The sequence below is a fragment of the Triticum aestivum genome, chromosome 6A, assembly GCF_018294505.1.
Source record: "Triticum aestivum cultivar Chinese Spring chromosome 6A, IWGSC CS RefSeq v2.1, whole genome shotgun sequence".
NCBI classification, from domain to species: domain Eukaryota; kingdom Viridiplantae; phylum Streptophyta; class Magnoliopsida; order Poales; family Poaceae; genus Triticum; species Triticum aestivum.
This window is the reverse complement of record NC_057809.1, coordinates 126,220,204-126,239,814: the sequence shown is the minus strand read 5'-3', so window position 1 is coordinate 126,239,814 and position 19,611 is coordinate 126,220,204. Positions and strand designations below refer to the sequence as shown.

The 19,611-nt window shown below is 42.3% G+C and overlaps 2 protein-coding genes across 2 annotated transcripts; both read right to left on the bottom strand.

Annotated features, from left to right (window-relative positions):
* Nucleotides 1–551: 551 nt before the first annotated feature.
* On the bottom strand, nt 552–5,151 carry LOC123132454 (BRAP2 RING ZnF UBP domain-containing protein 2). Its single transcript, XM_044552247.1, has 12 exons — nt 4,893–5,151; nt 4,684–4,799; nt 4,316–4,424; nt 4,100–4,214; nt 3,233–3,330; nt 2,789–2,895; nt 2,465–2,711; nt 2,312–2,365; nt 2,042–2,188; nt 1,888–1,952; nt 1,503–1,557; nt 552–1,231 (listed from the first exon to the last, which is right to left on the bottom strand). The coding sequence occupies exons 1-12, from the start codon at nt 5,088–5,090 to the stop codon at nt 1,070–1,072; spliced, it is 1,473 nt and encodes a 490-aa protein (XP_044408182.1). The 5' UTR covers nt 5,091–5,151; the 3' UTR covers nt 552–1,069.
* Nucleotides 5,152–13,174: 8,023 nt separating this feature from the next.
* Nucleotides 13,175–15,050, bottom strand: LOC123130451 (protein RGF1 INDUCIBLE TRANSCRIPTION FACTOR 1). Its single transcript, XM_044550345.1, has 4 exons — nt 14,695–15,050; nt 14,361–14,615; nt 14,127–14,267; nt 13,175–13,663 (listed from the first exon to the last, which is right to left on the bottom strand). The coding sequence occupies exons 1-4, from the start codon at nt 14,695–14,697 to the stop codon at nt 13,349–13,351; spliced, it is 714 nt and encodes a 237-aa protein (XP_044406280.1). The 5' UTR covers nt 14,698–15,050; the 3' UTR covers nt 13,175–13,348.
* Between the last annotated feature and the right edge of the window lie 4,561 nt (nt 15,051–19,611).

The window sequence follows — 19,611 nt, the reverse complement described above, 5'->3', positions numbered from 1 at the left end:
CTCTAACGAAGGGAACTGCACGACATATTGTTTCGGTCCCTTCTTTCACCGTTTCTGCTTGATTTCACTTTTGGGTGCATATATAGAATTGTGTACGTTCTATGAAATGCAGTACAAAATCACATCTGCGGGTCATACATTAGAGAACCTTCCAGCAAAAAAGAAAAAAGAAAAAAACACTAGAGAATCAACACAGGGCATACATAAGGGGGGAAAACACTAGCGAATGGATACAAATTTGTCCTGTGAATTTTGGTCAAAAGAAAACCTTATTTTGCCTAGCTCAGACATGTGTCACCCGGGCCATCTATTTGATTTAGAAATGTCCAACCATACCGACAAGGCGACAATCAATTCGCACGGCACGTATGCGTGCGTGCATACATCATTTGGCTTGTCGTGCATGTTCTTCCAAAATCACATTGAAAATATCAACTATGTAGCTTCGGATGATCCTCCGGTATCTTTCGTCTTCCACACAATCTCAGCGTGACTTTTTCCACACAAATATCTTATCAACATCATGAACAATGAAAAAACTCATGTGCAAATGTCCAATCAAACGTCGGGTTTCTCTTCCCCTCATCAGGCCTTGTTTGGTACTAGGGTTTTTGAGGGGATAATCCCCATAGGGATTGGGTGAAACCCCAACCTTCACCCAATCCCTTCAAATCCCCATTTATCCCCAATACACTAGGTAGGAGTAGTGTATTGGGTATTGAGAAAAATGCACTAGAGTTTGGGGATTTGTGGGGAAATGTGGGGATGAAACATGTCAAATACACTAGAACCAAATGGTGTTCTGGGATATGTGGGGATTTAGGGGTTTGACCGGGATAATCCCCACCAATTCCCTAAAATACACTAGTACCAAACAAGGCCTCAGTGACTTTTTTCCACACCAAATGCCACCATGGGCAACAGGTAACTTTCTATTCATAAGAGCCCAATGGACATGGACTTGAGAACCAATCACAGAGTAGCAAAGGGTGGAGAATTGGGATAAGAATGTACCCTAACAGTCTAAAGTGTAAGCAGATCCTTTAAATCTAGTCAGGGTAAGCAGATCTCAATTCCGCTTCCTGTCCTTTGTGGGGCGAACAGGGCTGCTGCTCGAGGATGGTGTAGACGGTCCAGGAAGAATTGTGCCCCCTTGTATATCACTTGAGATTGATCCAGGAGCTGCTGCCACAGCGTTTTGGCACTCGATATGGGCTATCAAATCTCTTAGCTGTCACAGGACAACGGGGAAGGGTTAGCTGTAGGCTAACAACATGCATACTACTATAAAAAAAACAGAAAGAAATGGTGTGTACCGTAAACAGCATAGTAATGTGTGTGTTCATCAAACCAAACATCAGCTGATAGATGCATTGATTGTATTGTCACATTTTGCAAGCCAATTCAGTTATTAACTTTTTGTTTAAAGATGAACATGCAGTATCGTAACATGACACAGGTTACTATTTGAACCAACACAGCAGTTACTTTAACATACTAACCTCCGCCTCCAGCTTCTCAATCTTCTCATCTTTCAATTTAAGTGCAGCTTGTTCCCTGAAAATAAAATCTAGCCACTTCAGATCGACACTAAAATAGGAACTACAACTATTTTCTGAATCCTAATGATCTAGATATTTCAACAGCCAGGGCGATGGCCGAAGAAAATGCCACAAAAAGTGAAAATAAAAAACAATTCATAGTGACTAGTTTTTTTTAGTCACTCATGAGAATATATGGAACAAAATTTAAAAAATTGTCATGTATAGCTGTGCATGAAACTTTCACAGCTGCAATCCCATATTAATATCATGAGTATTAGCTTTAGCTCTATGGAAGGTACATCCATTTTTCTGGTGATAATTCTAAAAGCAATGAAGAAGATACCTTTCTTGAACTTTCCGAACCCTTTCTTTCCACATCTCCTGATTTTTCACAAGATTGGCATTGATCTGAAAAGGTTAATTATGAGTAATGCGACATCACTGATTTTTAAGTTCTAACATTTAGACCTAGCTTCAACAAATACTATAGTGCTCACATCATCAAGAAAACTTTTCTCTTCAAGGCACTTATCAAGCTTTGCCTGTAACTTTTGGAGTTTCATCATGCTCACAGCTTTCGAAGTGGCTGCAGATATTTCTTTCTCATTCTCCTCTTTGACTTCTGACAGAAGTGACTCATAGTACTACATTAGCACCAGAAAGAAAGTCAGAATTTACCTTACCCTCTCAAATACTATATGTCAACAATATGTCAAGTAGTAGTCTTATAAATATAAAGGAGCAGCCACAAAAACATACAAACTTACATTTCTTTGTTTGTCAAGCTGAGACGTGAGGAGATCATTGTACTCTTCAACAATCTAAAAGAAGAGAAGTGCAAAGTCATAAAAGAAGATACGCACAAACATACCAGGGTGGTATAGCTAATAATATCAAAGATTATTTACTTAGTACATTACAGCTTCAACTTTACTGTTTAGTAGAGCTTCATCCATTCCTGCATCACCACTGCATATTGAACAGATACCATCTGCTTCATGACCACCATAGCAATTGTACTCAACCAGTTTACCATCTGTTTTGGACTGAATCAAACGATGGACATAGTTGTCACCAGCATAATCCCAAACCTTCTGTGTTTCTAATTCAAGTGAATAGCAGTGTTCAGTTTCTTTCCAGTGTTCAATAGCATGACCACCTTTGTACCTGTGACCGCACCAATCAAAGTTAATAAGTTAACTAGTAACATTTGCAACTTACAGAATGAACAGGAAATATTTTACCTTCCACAGCCAACATTACCACAGATTAGACAAATCCAAAGATTTTCCGAAGTTCCACAAACAGAACACATTGATTTCTCAGGTTGCTGCTGACAATACCTACAAACCTGTGTGATACTTTCAAACATAAGCAAAAGGGACTCTTTGCGTTGATAGGAAAAAACTTGCATGACTTCCCTAGACCAAGGGAAAACAAAACAGAGGAAGGCCAAATTCTACAGTGATGAACGAAACAGAGTGGCTGAGTGCTGTATTTCAAAACGCTATCAACTTGGCAAAGCAAAGTTTCCATCAGGATTCAGGTGTTGATAGCACCGTTAGGTCTTTATAATTCCGCTGTTAATTTCAAGTACAGTGGTATAATATAAACATTATAATTCCAATTAGTAAACTAATATAAAATAGTAAGAGTCATAAACTAAATATATCATATTAAGCTCTTACTGGGCACGAAGAGTCTGTCCATTTTGATATGCATGAACAGTGGAAAGAATGGTTGCATATTGTAGTAAGAATGCCTCCAGGATCTTGGTCAAGTCGCTCTGATTGAAAATAGAAACGAATAAACAACACAGTCAACATAAATTCAAAATCCTATTGCTTGGGCTTAGGTAAATAGTAAGAAAACATATGTTCTACGAAGCTAATAAATAGGCATGGGGCAATCTCAAGGGAGTAACACCTATATATCATGAGTTGAACATAAAAGGTGTGGTGGATAGTTACATGTAACAGTTGTAAAGATGCATATGACACCCATTGCCAAAGTGCTTAAAACTATATGGCAACAGGCCAACAGCATAGCATAGGCAAGAGATCATCTTGCCTTCTTAGCCTCATATACTTGCATTTTAAATGTATATGCATGAGAATCACAAAATTGCACATCCGGGGTTAACAGCAGTTACAAGACATAAACAAGCTAAAATAATGCATGTCAGCACAGATCAAATGGGGTTTAAATATTCAACAGCACTAGCATTAGGTGAAAACTTAACGTGACTTAAGTTTATTAGAGGAATAGAGATGGCAAGGATACATGCTTCAAAATCAGGATTCACTTATGTGACATACATTTATTATATGACACACAGGTCCATGATGTGGTTTACATCCTAACATCAGCACACTGCAATCATGTCTCTTTCTCATATTAAGTGAATTATGGCATAATTCAGAAATGTGGTTAGGCAAACATTATAATCATTTTAAAGAACTAAAACAGCACAAAATTATTTCAGACAATAAACAAAATGTGGTATTCTAATTTTCTAATACATAGCTAGATTAATTCAAAATATCTCCACATACCTAGACATACTGGGCAGGTAGGCTGCTCAGCTGAGCTCGTAATCGAGCTATGGGCATGCTCGATCAATTGAGTGTAGTGCACATCTTCCACAAAACGTACACGAGAAACATCACCCTGCAAACACATCAATCTCCAATTAATCACGATGGCACACATTTAATCACAGCAGAAGAAAAAACAAGTATATATTCAGCAGAATTAGAAGAAACCAACACCTCCAGTGATGAGAACTGCTTTCCATTGAAGTGCTTGTAGAAGCTATCGGTGGAGCTCAGGGTGTCAAACTTTATGAGAACGCTATACTGGTCCTCCGCTCCATCAATCCTACATTATGAGCACCAATTAATAACATACTCAATTCCGCGCTTACATCAAAATAGCTCAAGCCCTATCAAAGATGCAAAGTTGGCCAGTTTTGAGGGTACAAGTCTAATACAGCACAACAAACGATGGGATCGAGGAAACTGAACCTATCAGAAGTTCAGAACCACTCGGATTGGACCAAGCTATGCAATTGAGGCCTTGGGCCAACGCAACTGCGCGAAGCTAAGCGAAGGCAAGCAGTGGTGAACAAGCGAGGTACCTGACGATGCGCATCTCGAGCATGTGGGGGACGAAGGAGCCGCAGAATCGGCAGAAGTCCGCGTAGGTCATGTGGTTGGGCACCGCAGGCACGAACACCTGCGGCTTCCTCTCTGCCTACAAACACGCCGCGCGAGCGAGCGTTAGAGGTGACAACGCCCAATACACGAACAGACAAAAATACAAAACCCTAGAACAGGGATGGCTTACCGGAAGATGAGATGACGAGGAGGAGGCGGCGGCCGCGGCAGCGGCAGCGGCGGGTGGGTCGGGGTGGAGGAGGACGACGCCGCGGGTCTCCTCGATGCGGGGGTTCCCGGAGGAGAAGGGGACCGACTCGAGCGCGCGGGCGGATGAGAAGGGAGAGGCGGAGGGGGGGAGGGAGGCGGAATCGCCGGCGGTCGCCATGGCCGGAGAGGATCAGAAGCCTAGGGCAACGACGAGGAGGAAGGGGTTATTCGGAAAAGTTCCTGGCTCAACTGCTCCCAAAGTCCTCCCCCTACTCGACCAGGTGGGGCCAACCTGGCAGTGAGATAAAGCGATGACGTATATGATTTAAAAAAAACGAAGTAGAACGGTGGAAACAAAATGTGGAGGACGGGGAGGCCGACCGAGCTGATGCGGGGGAGGGGGAGGCAGCGCCGGGAGGGCCTCCGCTGGCCCGGCGGCGGACTTTGGCGTCGGGGGAGCGGCTAGAATCGAGTTCTTTCCGGCTTCGGCTGTTTTTTTTTCACCTATGTAAGTCAAAGCCGCAGAGAACTGGGCCAGTATTTTCCAAGTACAAATGCACCTCGCCTCTGTAAAAAAAAAAGATCATAATCCACTGCGCCTGTGGCTCGGGCTTCGCGTGCATCTTGCGGTTGCTTCGGGTTGTGCCGGAAAGGTTGGGAAGGTCGGCATTACGTTACTGAAACTGGATAGTTGGTTGCCCGCCAAGTGGTCGACGTAATGCTGTGCGCGTTGCAGTGCAGCGCAGCTATCCAGGGTTGGTGCCCATGCGATCACCAGATGGTGGAGTGCTCGATGTTAAGGTTTGTACGGTATGAGGTGCTGACTCTGTTCATGAACTTACGATGCCTGTTAGTGTGGCTGATGAGTGAAATGTGTGTAGGCTCTCAGAATTCAGATGATGAGCCTAATTCAGAGTTTACCCGGCCATGGCAATAAGGCACGGTGGAGCCTTATGCTGGTTGCAGTGGATAAGAGTGAACCGATGGCATGTTGTTTTCTGGGGGTGCAGACATGATTTCAGTTGACAGATATTGACTTAGGCCCTGTTCGGATCCTCTCCGCTCCACAACTGCAGCTCCCGGAGCGGAGGGAGCGGCAGCACAATTGCAGGGAGTGGCTCAAACTGAGCTCCTCGCGCCGAGCGGAGTTTCGTGATTGGAGAGGTTCCGAACAGGCACTTATTACTGACTTGTCGTGTTTCCTGGAGAATTCACTTAGAACGTACTCTGTCATCATCTTCTATGTTGGCTTATTTTGTCATTGTCAGGATGCGGATTTAGATTCCGATGCATATATCATCCCCCCTTCAAGCTCGCTTGGATACATCATACTCCAATTTGACCTTTTGGATTGGAAGGGATTTTAGTTCAGTTTCACTGTTCATTCGACGGGATTGAGAGATCCAATCAACTTAGAGTGTACCCAAACAGGCCACTGGATTCACAGTGCTGTTGTGCAACTTTACACGATGGCATAAAGATTGAAAGCCAAATCTTTGATGGAATCTATGGCTGGTTTGTCATGGGCAAGCTTTGGTTAGATCAGTTCCTTGTTCGTTTGGCCTCATGTGTCAACCTGGCTAGCAACTCATAGGCATGAAATTCAGGTGTTCAGAGTACAGTAAGTTTGTCCATGGGCAAAAGCATGTCTGTTCACCCATTATGGGACAGGTAAATTTTGATTTTCCTACCGTTTACATTCTGTGTCAGCTGAAATGTTATGTTATGTACTATTCTACTCTGGTGTAATTTATCTTGTAGATTAATTGACCAGTTATGTCCATATATACAGTTAAACTGGTGTGGAGCTAAAAGATGTGTGATTATATTGTAGTCTTGGTTACTTACCGAGCAAGGTACAGAGGCTTATCATGCTCTCAGTATTGATGCATCAAAGCGATAGCCATGGCTTTCATTCAGCTTACATGTTCACCTTAAAGTCGTAATCTCTTTGAAGTGATTCGAATGTTTGTGCATGATAATCGCGTAAAAATATAGGCATATTTTCTGCCCTGTTTTAAAAAAAGAGTTGTTAATGAGTGTAGTCCATATTTGTTTGGAAATAATGGCAGGACAAGTAACTGTATTAGTTAAATATGTAAACATGGTCGGGCTAATTATTAGGGGAAATCTAATCAACCAACCTTGTTTTACTATTCGCAAAACTATGGACCAATAATGTACCTACCAAGGTTGCAGTCAACATGCCTAGAGATCTTCACAAATCTGGTTTCAACAGATCCTCTGCTATTTGGTTATTAGTAATATGTTGACTGAGCATCCCCAGAAACAAAAAAAATGTATTACTTGTGAATCTAGTTGACTTTTTGAGGTGATTACCTCTGCTTTTAGTCAATGAGTTCGTGTGGTTGATTTATCAGATGTGAATTGTGGAGATGGCCTTTGCTAGGCCTCTCGGTGTTCAGGTTGTTGGGCGTAAGGATGCAAGCGGGCATCCTGCGAAGCCCACATATAAGTATATCGAAAGCCAAATATATATTAATCTAAATAAAAGTTACACTAGGTTGACTTTTAGAACACCTATATGCTTGGGCAGTAATTATTGTGCTGTAGATCCTGTATGATGTCTGCTGGCCGGCGTAGGAGTAGAATGTGCATTCTTGGTATTCTGGTTGACCAAGTAGATGCCCTAATGTTCGACCTTCTTTTAATGCAAAGGTACATGAATGTTTAACGTATTTTGGAAATATATCAGTGCTCCCTGATGATCATGGAAAGATAGGACACAATGATCAGTGGTCTTTAGGTTTCATAACCTATATGCAAAGAGCTCCAGTTGATGACGATCAATGTTATGAATTTGAAGAGAGCCACATCACAATATTATTTCTGCTGAGCTTAGGAGAGAGGTATGGGAAGGGGATAGAAGAATGACTCTTCTATTTCTTTATAGAGGCCTAACAGTCCAATCTAAAGTAATAAGCCATAAATCTTATCTCTCCCTTAAGGCCCAAACAAAAATATATCTTTCTAATTTAAATGATAAACTATGTAACCGAGGGATTGGTGATCTTATCCTAAAATTTGGAATTCATCTCCTTGCCATGGTGACCTTATGTACTGTTGGATAATGAGCAACTGGTATTCACTGAGGGCCAAATGCCAATACATATACATGTGTGGTAAAGTGCAGAAAACCCCTTACACAATGGGGATATACAGAAAGGAGAGTATACACATCGAACACCCCCCTCAAACTCATGGTGGGTCAACAACACTGAGTTTGGAGAGAAAAAAGGCATGCTGCGCTCGAGTCTGTGCCTTCGTGAAGAAGTCCGCCAACTGTAACTCAGAAGGCACATAGTGAAGAGCGAGAGTCTGATCCTGCACAGCAGCACGCACAAAGTGGGCATCCACACCGATGTGCTTGGTGAGCTCATGCTTCACCGGGTCACGTGTAATACTGATAGCACCGGTATTGCCTGACAGTAAGGGAGTCGAGGTAGTAGCAGACACACCAAAATCATCAAGTAACCACCGTAACCAGATCACCTCACCCGTCAACATAGCCATTGCTCGCAACTCAGCCTCTGTACTCGAGCAAGAAACTGCAGTGTTTCTTGGTCTTCCAGGCAATAAGAGAGCCACCAAGAAAGACACACTAAGCAGATAGCGAGCGTCGATCAGAGGGATCACTAGCCCAGGTAGCATCGGAGCAGTCCTGGAGCTCGAGAGAGCTGGAGCGGGGAAAGAAAAGGCGATGAGAGATCGTGCCACGAAGATATCGTAGAACACGGAGATGACTATAGTGGAGAGAGGTGGGGGCTGAAACAAACTGACTCAGGATGTGGACAGGGTAGGAGATGTCAGGACGCATAACAGCAAGATAGACAAGGCTGCCAACGAGGTGCGATAGCGAGTGGGATTAGGAAGAGGGTCGCCGTCAGAGGCACGAAGCTGAACGTTGAGCTCCATAGGAGTCACAACAATGCGCTCATCACCAAGAGCGGCGCGAGCAAGAAGATCCTGAATATATTTCTCCTGGGAGATGTAGAAGCCATCAGAGGTCGAGGAGATCTCAATCCCAAGAAAATATCGAAGTGGACCAAGATCAGACATGAGGAACTGGTCGTGAAGGCGAGCCTTAACAAAGGCAATGTAGTCAGAGTCGTCACTAGTGATGATCATGTCATCAACATAGAGAAGGAGAAGAGTCCGACCATGAGGAGATGTGTGAACAAACAACGCGGGATCATGATCACTGGGCAAGAAGCCAGCGGCAGTCACCATAGAGGCGAAACACTCGAACCAGGCGCGAGGGGCCTGTTTAAGACCATAGAGGGAGCGGCGAAGTCTATAGACCATGCCATCAGGAGCATAGTACCCCGGTGGTGGCTGCATATAGACCTCCTCACGCAACTCGCCATTGAGAAAAGCGTTCTGAACATCAAGTTGAGAGATAGACCAATGACGAACAGAAGCCACAGCAAGGAGAATGCGGACAGTGGTCATGTGGGCCACGGGAGCGAATGTCTCATCATAATCGCGTCCCTGCTCCTGCTGAAAACCACGGGCCACAAGCCGAGCTTTGTAGCGCTCAAGAGAGCTATCGGAGCGAGTCTTAATCTTGTAGACCCACTTGCAGGTGATGGGACGAACACCGGAAGGGAGGGAAACCAGATCCCATGTGCCAGAGCGCTCAAGGGCAGCAAGTTCTTCGGCCATCGCAAGCTGCCATTCAGGCTGAGTCATGGCAGTCTGATAGGAAGTGGGCTCAGCAATAACGGAGAGACCGTACCGAGCAGGAGAATAGCGATCAGGCGGAGGGCGAGGCCGAGCACGGAGGTTTATGAACCGGGGGAGGCGTGAAGGGAGGCGCACCGGAGGTGGAAGGCGCGTCAGGGGAAACATCCTCAGTACGAGGCTGGCGAGTATAGTGGAGAGGAAATGGTGAGAGAGGGCGACAGACTGGAGATGATGGTGGAGAGGTGGAGGAGGAGGAAGATGGTGTCGGTGGTGACTGAGAATGAATGAGAGGTGGGACATGAGGCACATAACGGGGTGTATCGGGAAGGAGAATAAAAGAAATATCGTCCACAGAGAAGCTCGAGGAAGAAGGACGTGGGTAGTAAGAACGAGACTCGTCAAAAGTCACATCACGCGAAATGCGCAGGCGACGACCAACATGATCCCAACAGCGATAGCCCCTGTGCTCATCGCTGTAGCCAAGGAAAACACACTCAACCGACTGAGCAGTCAGTTTGGTGCGTTCTCATGGGGCAAGAAGGACATAGCACACACATCCAAACATACGACCAGTTCCTCATGACGACTCTGACTACATTGCCTTTGTTAAGGCTCGCCTTCGCAACCAGTTCCTCATGTCTGATCTTGGTCCACTTTGATATTTTCTTGGGATTGAGATCTCCTCGACCTCTGATGGCTTCTACATCTCCGAGGAGAAATATATTCAGGATCTTCTTGCTCGTGCCGCCCATACATAACAGTTTCTGCCGACATGAATTCAAAGTGGAATTTGGGAACTGGAAGTTGTAGGGACAATACAAAAAGTATCTTATCTTGGAACAATGGAGGAAGTCAATGAGCATAAACCAGAAACTGTTGAGATTTTTAAACAAATTATTTTTTGCGAATTAATGATAATGCATCATTGCCCTCTATATGTTGAACCATTGGGGTTGCTTAAGTCCGGCTGCATCCTAATATAGGAAATATGAAGCATCCAGTTGGTCGTCCAATGGCTCAGTTCGTGGCGAGAAATTTCTTTGCACCCAGAAAAAAGAGAACACGTTTGAGCAAGCCTTGATTCTGAGCCCTTGGTTAGTACATTGGCCAGGCAGATTAAATTGCAACTCCACATCATCTTTTAAGTTGAATTCACATCTGATCCGTTCCTTAGAATCATTTGACTAGAGATGGGGTACATGTGTTTATGTATCATCCCTAGTTGGAAACGTACATTTATTGAATTAGTAGTTACATACTGCTGCGGCCTTTGTTGAACTTTGGTGTTTAAAAGCCAAATACATTGAGTTTCATCTTTCGTTCTTGAGGGTTACACAAACTTGTTTCTACCTCCAAATTTCTCAATCGTGTGGTTGTTCCAGTTCCTTTTTCCATCAATCTTTATATTTTTTTTCCATCATAAGAAGTTAAGAACCGAATGAAACACTGCTGGTTTTGCGCATCAAATTACACATATATCGAGATTTGGTCTACTTTATTTGCTAATTGTGTTGTCATTCTATTGTTTTTACCATTAAACTATTGTCTTGTTGAGTACATGATTTCGTTCTAGTATGACTACTTAACTCAGTCATATTAAGCCTATTTGATCTGATCAGAATGGTTGACGAAACTTAAGCTAGCTTAGCGATCGGCTAGCTGTCACTTATTTGCTTACTTCCTTCTCTTTTTCCATTAAATGCCAGTTTAAATAGTCTGGATCACGAGACATCTACAAGACAATGACCATTTAGTTGACATTTCAATGTTACTTCTGAACTTGTTCTTCTGTAACTTGCATGTTACCTCAGTCCTCAGTTACTAAATTTTATTTACTTTGAACCTACCAGTTTGCATGAATTTGAGATCTACAACCAAACTTGATGGTTCATGCATCTGTATTGTGGCAAGACAACACAATAGAAGGTACTAAGCAATTAAAGTGGTTAAAACTTAAGCAGTTCCAGAAAATCCAAGGAAAATAATATGGTTAGCTCCAGTCAAAGTCAAGGAGAGAGAGTTCCCTTACCTGCAACTAGGCCAATCCCTTTTTTATATAATTCATCATCATTGGAGGATGACAGATTTTACTGTTTAAGTAGACATTTGATTATCTTTAGTATGCTTATAATATTTAGTAGATGACGCGCACGAGTGCACTTCCCGAGCTTTCCAGCTATATGCGCCGAATCATATCATGAGGTGCTTGGAAAAAATATTAATCTCGCATGCTGATCTCGAGATGATCTGACTAGGCATTACTGAGGGCTTCATTAGTTAAACTGCAATTGCTCAACTTCCAATGGTTTAAAGTTTTTTTAACTTTTATTTCTTAACCCTTCCTTCCAAAGGAATATGTTAGCAAATAAGACGAACCAGTGTTTTTGTGCACCAATATGATTGATTGCATGACTACTAAAATGTTGAGAAGTATGTTTCCTTTTTTTTCTGACGTTTCGTAGGTAGGCATGAAATGGGCAATGGAAGGTAAACCATCACCCCATCAGTGCAAACTTCTGTTTGGTAGGAGAAACTTTGCTCTTTCTGTCTCTTGATCTGTACAGGTGCACCTTTTTTTGTGATGACAATTGCACCTTTTTTGTGTTTGACAGACCTATTGCCTATGAAAATATATATCAACTAGGCTTGCATATTTTTACAATAAGAAAACGTCTGTAGGATTCCATTTTTAGCATCTAGAATGCATGTTTGTTATGGATTCACATTGCTTCATGAGCTTTCAGTTTAAAGAAGATAATAATTGAGTAGAGTACTTCATTTCTGAAATCAGGGTAGTAGAAGATAATCTCAAAATATTTTCCTATTATTTTTTTCCTTCGTCGCTGTTGTTTCATGACTAATCATTTTACTAAATCTGCTATGCTTAGCTCTGAATCTGTTTCCTAGTGTTTTTGTGTAATAATTGCTAGTGCTCAGAACAGGGCTTAGAATATTGTTGATTGACATGAGAGTATGAGACTAGAAAATTCGTTGATCTTATATTGGTCATAAATAATACAATATTTAACCACTATATGTTTTCCATTACATGAAATACTTTAGGTCAATTGCTATTTCGTTAAAAAAACTGCAACTGCCCATGATTCCACAGAAATCTACGGTAGATTCCTTGTGTGGTAAATATGATGATTACAACAGAATGCTTCTTTTTGGCAGGTTATTACCTATTAAATTTAGCTATGGCTGCCAAAAAAGAGCATTACATTTCAAAACAACCCCTCTGCTTTATCCAGATTGTGGAGGTAAGGCAATATTGTAAACTTTATTCAAAAACAACCCCTCTGCTTAGCCAAAAATACACTCTTAGGACTAGTCTATTGAATATTTAAACTCATGTATTGATTGATTTTTTTACCATGGTTCTAGGTGTGTCAAGAATTGAGAGTGATAACATGATCGCTTGCATAATTAGGCATAAATCTTAATTAATGACCTACACAGAAATTGTTGAGTGCATTTGGTATTTGATCAATAACAACATTTAGAAAAACTAATAGATAAAGGAATAATATGAACCATGTTAAGGCGTACATATATATGAACTGGTGCATCTACCTGAAGAATTTGGGTACAATTGCCTCTGGTGATGTACATTGAAATTACATGGTTCCATCAAGACAAAATTCTGTCAGTAGTGCACCGGCTTAGTCCAAGAGATAAAGAGCATCAAAGAAGTAAAAAAAAAGACTATTTAGTGTTTTATTTTTATTAGCACAAAGGTGATCGTTGAGGCACCCCTTTCCTTCTGCTCATGTTTGTGGCCATGTCATCGTCAGAGACCCGGCTTGCAGATCGTGCACAGATATATGGTCCGCTGCGCTTCTTCCGGACAAAATTTGTGTATGGTATGCTCAAATTATCGGAGTCTGATGATCCCATAGGCTCATCAGCATCAACAAGTGTTGATTGGGTTGTCTCATCATCAGCGTCATGAGGAATGAAGAAGTCAGGACCAAGCTGCAAGGTCTTGCATGGACGCAGGTATGCTGACAAGTCTTTCTTCTTCCGTAATATGTACTCAACCTGAAAAGGATGCATATGAGTGAACGTGACAGGTAGTTTTCATATGTATGTCCAGAAATTGACAGTTCGCTTTAAATGCATTTAATGCCTATCTGAACATATTTTCTGAATTTGCTAACATTAATTTTCATATATTTTTACTTTATAGTGCTTCTACCAGCTGATTCTCCAATCAGATTCTTCAGGTAGCTAAATACTCTGATATGGATATTGCATGGCAAATGAGGTCAGATGCTATTGTAGCTAAGTACCTTTTAGAATCTAGATCAAAATTGTGCTGCTTCTCTCATTTAGTATGAATTATATTCTGCGATTCTATCAGCCATCGTAATTCAGTCGAATATAATTATTTTGTTAGTCATCATAATTCAACTCAATATAACTACATTATTTCTCAGCAATCAGAATTAAATTGCATGTAATCACATGGAATAACACTAGATCGCGAGTTCTACTAAATCACCTTGCAATCCAGAGAGCAGTAGAAATAGGGCTCTTGAAGGCTCCTGTCGCAGGAGGTGCAAATATTCCCTGACCCCTTAAATTGCCTATTCTGTGGTCTCTTCTTCAGGAAAACGACCTTAGAGCTGTTAATCGTGTATGACTGCACCATGTAGATACAGAATTATGAGCATGCATGCATCTCAGACAACAATTATCAGACTCACATGCATACTGTGTAGACTATGCATATTACCTGAACACCGGAACAGTCAATAAGCTTCTCAAGGTCCTCCAGCCGAACGACGTCATGGTAGACATATCGCCGGACCTGCAGGAGCCGGTGTACCCGGTGTGTCGACACACAGTGTGGGCAGATGCTGGTGCAGCAGTCAAGGCAGCATATGTTCTTCTCGTTCTTCTTGGCGTGCTCATGGAAGGGGCATGCCACGAAGAACTTCTCTGTGCTGAGGGCCTCTAACCATGCTGGCTTCCACATTGCCTGATGATGCTGCAAAACTCCAAACGATCTTTGCATCACTAAAAGATGAACTTAAATGAGGAAGCATGAAAAAGGTGGGAATTCTCACCATGATTATGTATGTCGGTGTAAAGCCTTCGGTGTTCTATGTGTTCTTTGTTGGAAGAGGAGTGGGGAGCTTTGACGAAGAGAGTACGTGTAGCTTGTGAAGAATGAGAGATGGGGTGTTTAGTGGGCTAAGAAGGATTAGACCAGCCAGAAGAAGGGGGTTATATACTTGCATTGCTAGAGCTTTTGACATTTGACTCCTTAATATATGGAACTATCATGCGAGGAGCCTTGCTTTATGAAGGAGTAGTGATAGGCATGTGTAGTTACTTTGTGCATCATATTAAGAACATGTTCCTGAATTGCCGTTGTAGCCTTGTAGGTGCCGGGATGTCATATTTCTAAAAGGAAAGTTGTTTCACAAAATATAATTACCCATTCTAAGGAGCTGCAAAATCATTTCGTATGGGTTGCCCATGCACTCTGTGGTAAAGTTGATCCTTCTAAAATTTCCAATTTATAGCATAAAGTGGCTTTTACTTCTCAGAGAAAAAGTCAACTAATAAGTATCTGCGTGAGCCCATGACATTGATTACAGTATTCTACAGGTAAATTACCTGCATGAACATAAGTTTTCAATCTATTTTGTAATTTCAGTATCAGGTTGAATTACTGTGTGCACTAATAAGTTACAACGGTGGCTCTTCTCTGGAGAAATTATGAAAATCTGAAAATACCATGCAAAATAAAACAGATCATTACAGTTAGCTGGTAAGCCTGATTGATGCCGGTAAGTGTTTCTTGTAAAATTTCAGTCACTTTAATTTTCCTTGTAAACAAGAAATGTTTATTTCTTCAAGAATGAATCAAGATATATTTCACAGATGCTGGTTCCGGGCGGCATGCAAACGGCAAGGTCTGAAGTTTTAGCATTAAAATCTGCTGCATCTCTTGGAGATTGGGCTGATGTGCATGACATGTACTGATGTACACAGGGAACCAACAAAGCACACAAAAACAAATCTAAAGGAAAGAAAGGGAGGTGGGGAGGTGAGGAGAACGTGGATGCTGTTTCTAGTGTTTCCCAACCCTTGTGCCAACTTTTTAACTTATGACCAAAGCTCAAATCTCTAGCCTTGGCTATTGAGCTCACCCCTCTAAACAAATGCAGTCCCCAAGGACGCGTTGATTCCTTGTTTGGAGCCTTATGTGGGGGGGAGGGGATGGCCTTTCTTGGGCAACCCATGCATACAATATAAATCTGCGGTCTCCACTAACAAATTACTGCCTTGGGCTTTGCCCCATCCATCGTGTTTGCCACAGGCTAGGTGTTGTTTTACCCGAGTATTATATCTCAAATGGTGAGCTATAGTAGCTCAAATCTGTTACGGAAGCGCACTCTGTAACTTTTGGGGAATCTACATTCTGTTTTACTCTTCGACTGTTCTTGTTCCGAGCACAAATATGTGTGGTTTATATCTTTCTTAATTTTGAATGGGTATCCTAAGTGACAGGCTACAATTACTTTCTGTGGATCAACAGAGTCTTGTTATGGAGTATGGACTATTATTATGTACTTTGTGCTATGAAACCTTTTTCCTGGTAATTGCTGTGGCCTAGTTACTGCCTTTTGCAGTTTGCACTACATTGGGTATGTTGTCTATGTTTAGTTTTCACATGCAAGGGTTACAGATTCCAATATCTAGCTTGGCTTGTTCCAGGCGTGGATTCAGTGAGGCACGAAATGGCTTGTCCCAGGTGTGGATCCGATGAGGTTTTGCAAAGAATCAATTATATGTAGATGTGTATAGTCCATTTAGAAGTTTAAGATGGTACTCTTCTGGTTGATCCGAGCCGTGTATGTTTTTTCTAATGATTCATCGAAAAAGAACCTTTACTTCCTTGCAGATATTGGTCCACTATCCCTGCAGAGGTGAGCTGATGGACAGCTCCACCTTAAAATGTCTGACTGACCTTTCAATTCTGGAGGTGAAACAAAATATTTGGTGATAGCTAGTTCTAAGAGAAACAAGGTTTGCTCGGTTTCATCTCTGATACTTTTTGATATTGTCTGTAATTGGTGCATTTGCAAGAGCCTTAAGTTGTGTCATGGCCAATTGGCCATTATCGCTATTTCGCTATGTAACAACTGCTTTCTATTGATCAGTTCATGTAGGTTGGTTCAGTTCGCTGATTTCAGGGAAAAGACAGTTTATTACCTTTTTTGTGGTACTCGATGACGATGTTTAATGCTGATTTATGATAATTAATCTGGGAAGCTATACTGCTACAGGGAGACTCTTTGCTTCCATACTATAATGCCTGACGCTTAGTTTCAGTGAGTTGTCCTTTTTTAATTAACATTTCTTTCTTCAACCAAGTTTCCAGGAAACTAACATGACAAGCAGCTGAACATTACGCTGATCAGACTGTGATCAAATGGCCCAAAGAGATTAATACATTTAACATCTTTTTATTTCTATATCTATGTATACTTTCTGGTATCGGTTTCGAAATTTTTTATGCCTACTTTGATAAGCTTTGGCTCCTAATATACAAGTATCTTGATATATTTTTAGTACTGCTCTTTTTCTTTTGACAACTAGTACTATGAATTTTACCACTAGTAGCATTCAGTTAGGGAGAGTGGTAGCCGAAATACCGAAACTATTTTGGAGATTGTGCAGGCGTACAAGAAGATGACAAGTAAAAGAGAACGCAGGCTAAATCCTTTTTATACTAACTATAGTTCTTGTCGATTCTTCCTAGCAGCATGCACCCCCTCAAAACCGAAGCCGCGTGCGTGCATACGTGCAACGGCAAGGCTCCAAAGCCTACGCCCCTCAAACTCGCGTTCCTTCCATCTCCTAGGATTTGACCTGAACTAGGACTGGCTGCTAATTTGATTCGCCGGAAGCGCGGTGTGTGCGTGTTTCTTTTTAATGATCTCAAGAGTGGTGTCTAAGCAACGGATGTTGTTTCTTGCTTGCGATTGTAGCCATATGTGTAATCATTAATCCAGCTTGGGCTGTCACAGGCTCGCTCACACCACAAACCCAAGTCGACCCACCCCTGTATTTTCTATTCTAACCGGCGATCTTTCACGGTTCTAAACACCGCTTTGTCGGTCCCTAAACCCCGGTCAAATTTGCTCCAGTGTACCGGAAAGCTATTCAAATTGTACGGACGCCGAATCCGAATATTTTTACCTTCAGTCAGAACACTTCACCCACTGATCTCGGGCACTAGTCCATGACGCGCGGGCCACACGGCTCGAATTGCCTACACGGCCAGTGGCTGTGCGGTGAGCTCGAGAGGCGCCGCACGGTGGTAATGGAAATGGAGAGACTGGAGTGGGTTAGCTTTAGCAAGTGATGGTCCATGGAGATCCCAACCCCGAGTTCCAACCCGGCCCGAACATTTTCCTCTTTCTCCCCTTTATCTTTCGTCGCACGCACGCAGGCACGTCCGCATGTGCAGCGCCGCACGTGTGCACGTACGCCCTTTCGCGTAGAGAATCCATGGCGCGCACACGTGGCGGGATCCGAGGTGGCGGGCCAGGGGGCCGGCCTGCTGGTGGCCTCCACGTGAGGGCGTCTGACACAAGGTTAATGCGTGGAGGCGCCTTCACGTGACGTGCATCGGCCTCCGCGTTGGACCGGATGCGCTGCGGTGCCTTCCGCTGTGGCCTCCTCTGTTTGTTGCTGCTGCTGCGGAAGTTTCGCGGATGATGAGCGTAATTGCATAGTTGGTCGATCTTCTTGTTTCACCTCTCTTCTTGAGATCTGGTCTGCCTTTCTAAATCTGGAGCTGTGGTATGCGTACTGGCTTACTTGTTTTTTTAGAAACTTTTGATCTATTGATTTTCAATCACGACAATAAAAAAATGTCAGGTAATAAAAATTACAACCAGGTCCTTGAGCCACTTAGGCTCTGCTTGGTTTCAAATAAGTCACCAACTTATAAGTCGAAAAGTGAAAAAAAATGACTTATTTTATCAAACAGACTTAATTTATAAGTCACCCCAACTTATAAGTCATAAGTTGCTTTACCCCAACTTAAAACTTATAAGTCACCCTTTTTTGCATGGGTCCCACCACATTTACATACAAAAATAAGGTGAAAAGGTGTGGTCAGATGACTTATAAGTTAGGTGACAACCAAACGGGTGTGACTTATAAGTCACTGGTTTTAAGTCACCTGACTTATAAGTCAGATGACTTATTGAAACCAAACAGGCCCTTAATGACGATTATAAGCACTGGAGCGAGCCGAAGACGCGCTGCCGTCATTGCCCTTCTCTTGTTGGAGTCGGCCGATCTTATTGTAGTAGACAGTCGGGAAGTCGTCATGCTAAGACCACATATGAACAGTGTACCAGAGTAGCAACCATCATCGATGATAAAAGTCGTAGGTCGGAAGGATCAAACATGTAAACACCCAAACAAAGACGAACGAAGACCGGACTTAAACAAATCCAGCGAAGACAAGCACCGCCCGAATCCCGCGAGATTCGACGGCGACACGCCTCCACACACCCTCCGACAAAGTTAGACGCACCATGAGGATGGAGATAGAACGTACTTGTTAGCCTTGTAATGAATCAAGTAGTCCCACCGTCCGGTAATATAGGACTAGTGTCAAAAAATGTTTTACATTATAGAACGAAGGGAGTAGTTATAGAAAAACTCACGTGAAAATGTATTTTGTGAGTTTTATAAAATATTAAAAAAATCACATATGTGCATACTTCTGTCATCCACAAATAAGTGGACATATAGAAATTTTAAGATATATTATGTAATTGAGTATTTTCTTTTATTTATTTTATTTTGTATTTTTGTCATATCTATCTATCAAAAACTCTTATCTTTTAATCTTGCTCATAACCGCCGAGGGATTGACAACCCCTCTACGCGTTGGATGCAAGTATTTATTGTTTGTGTGTAGGCATTGTTTACATAGTGTTGCTTGGTTT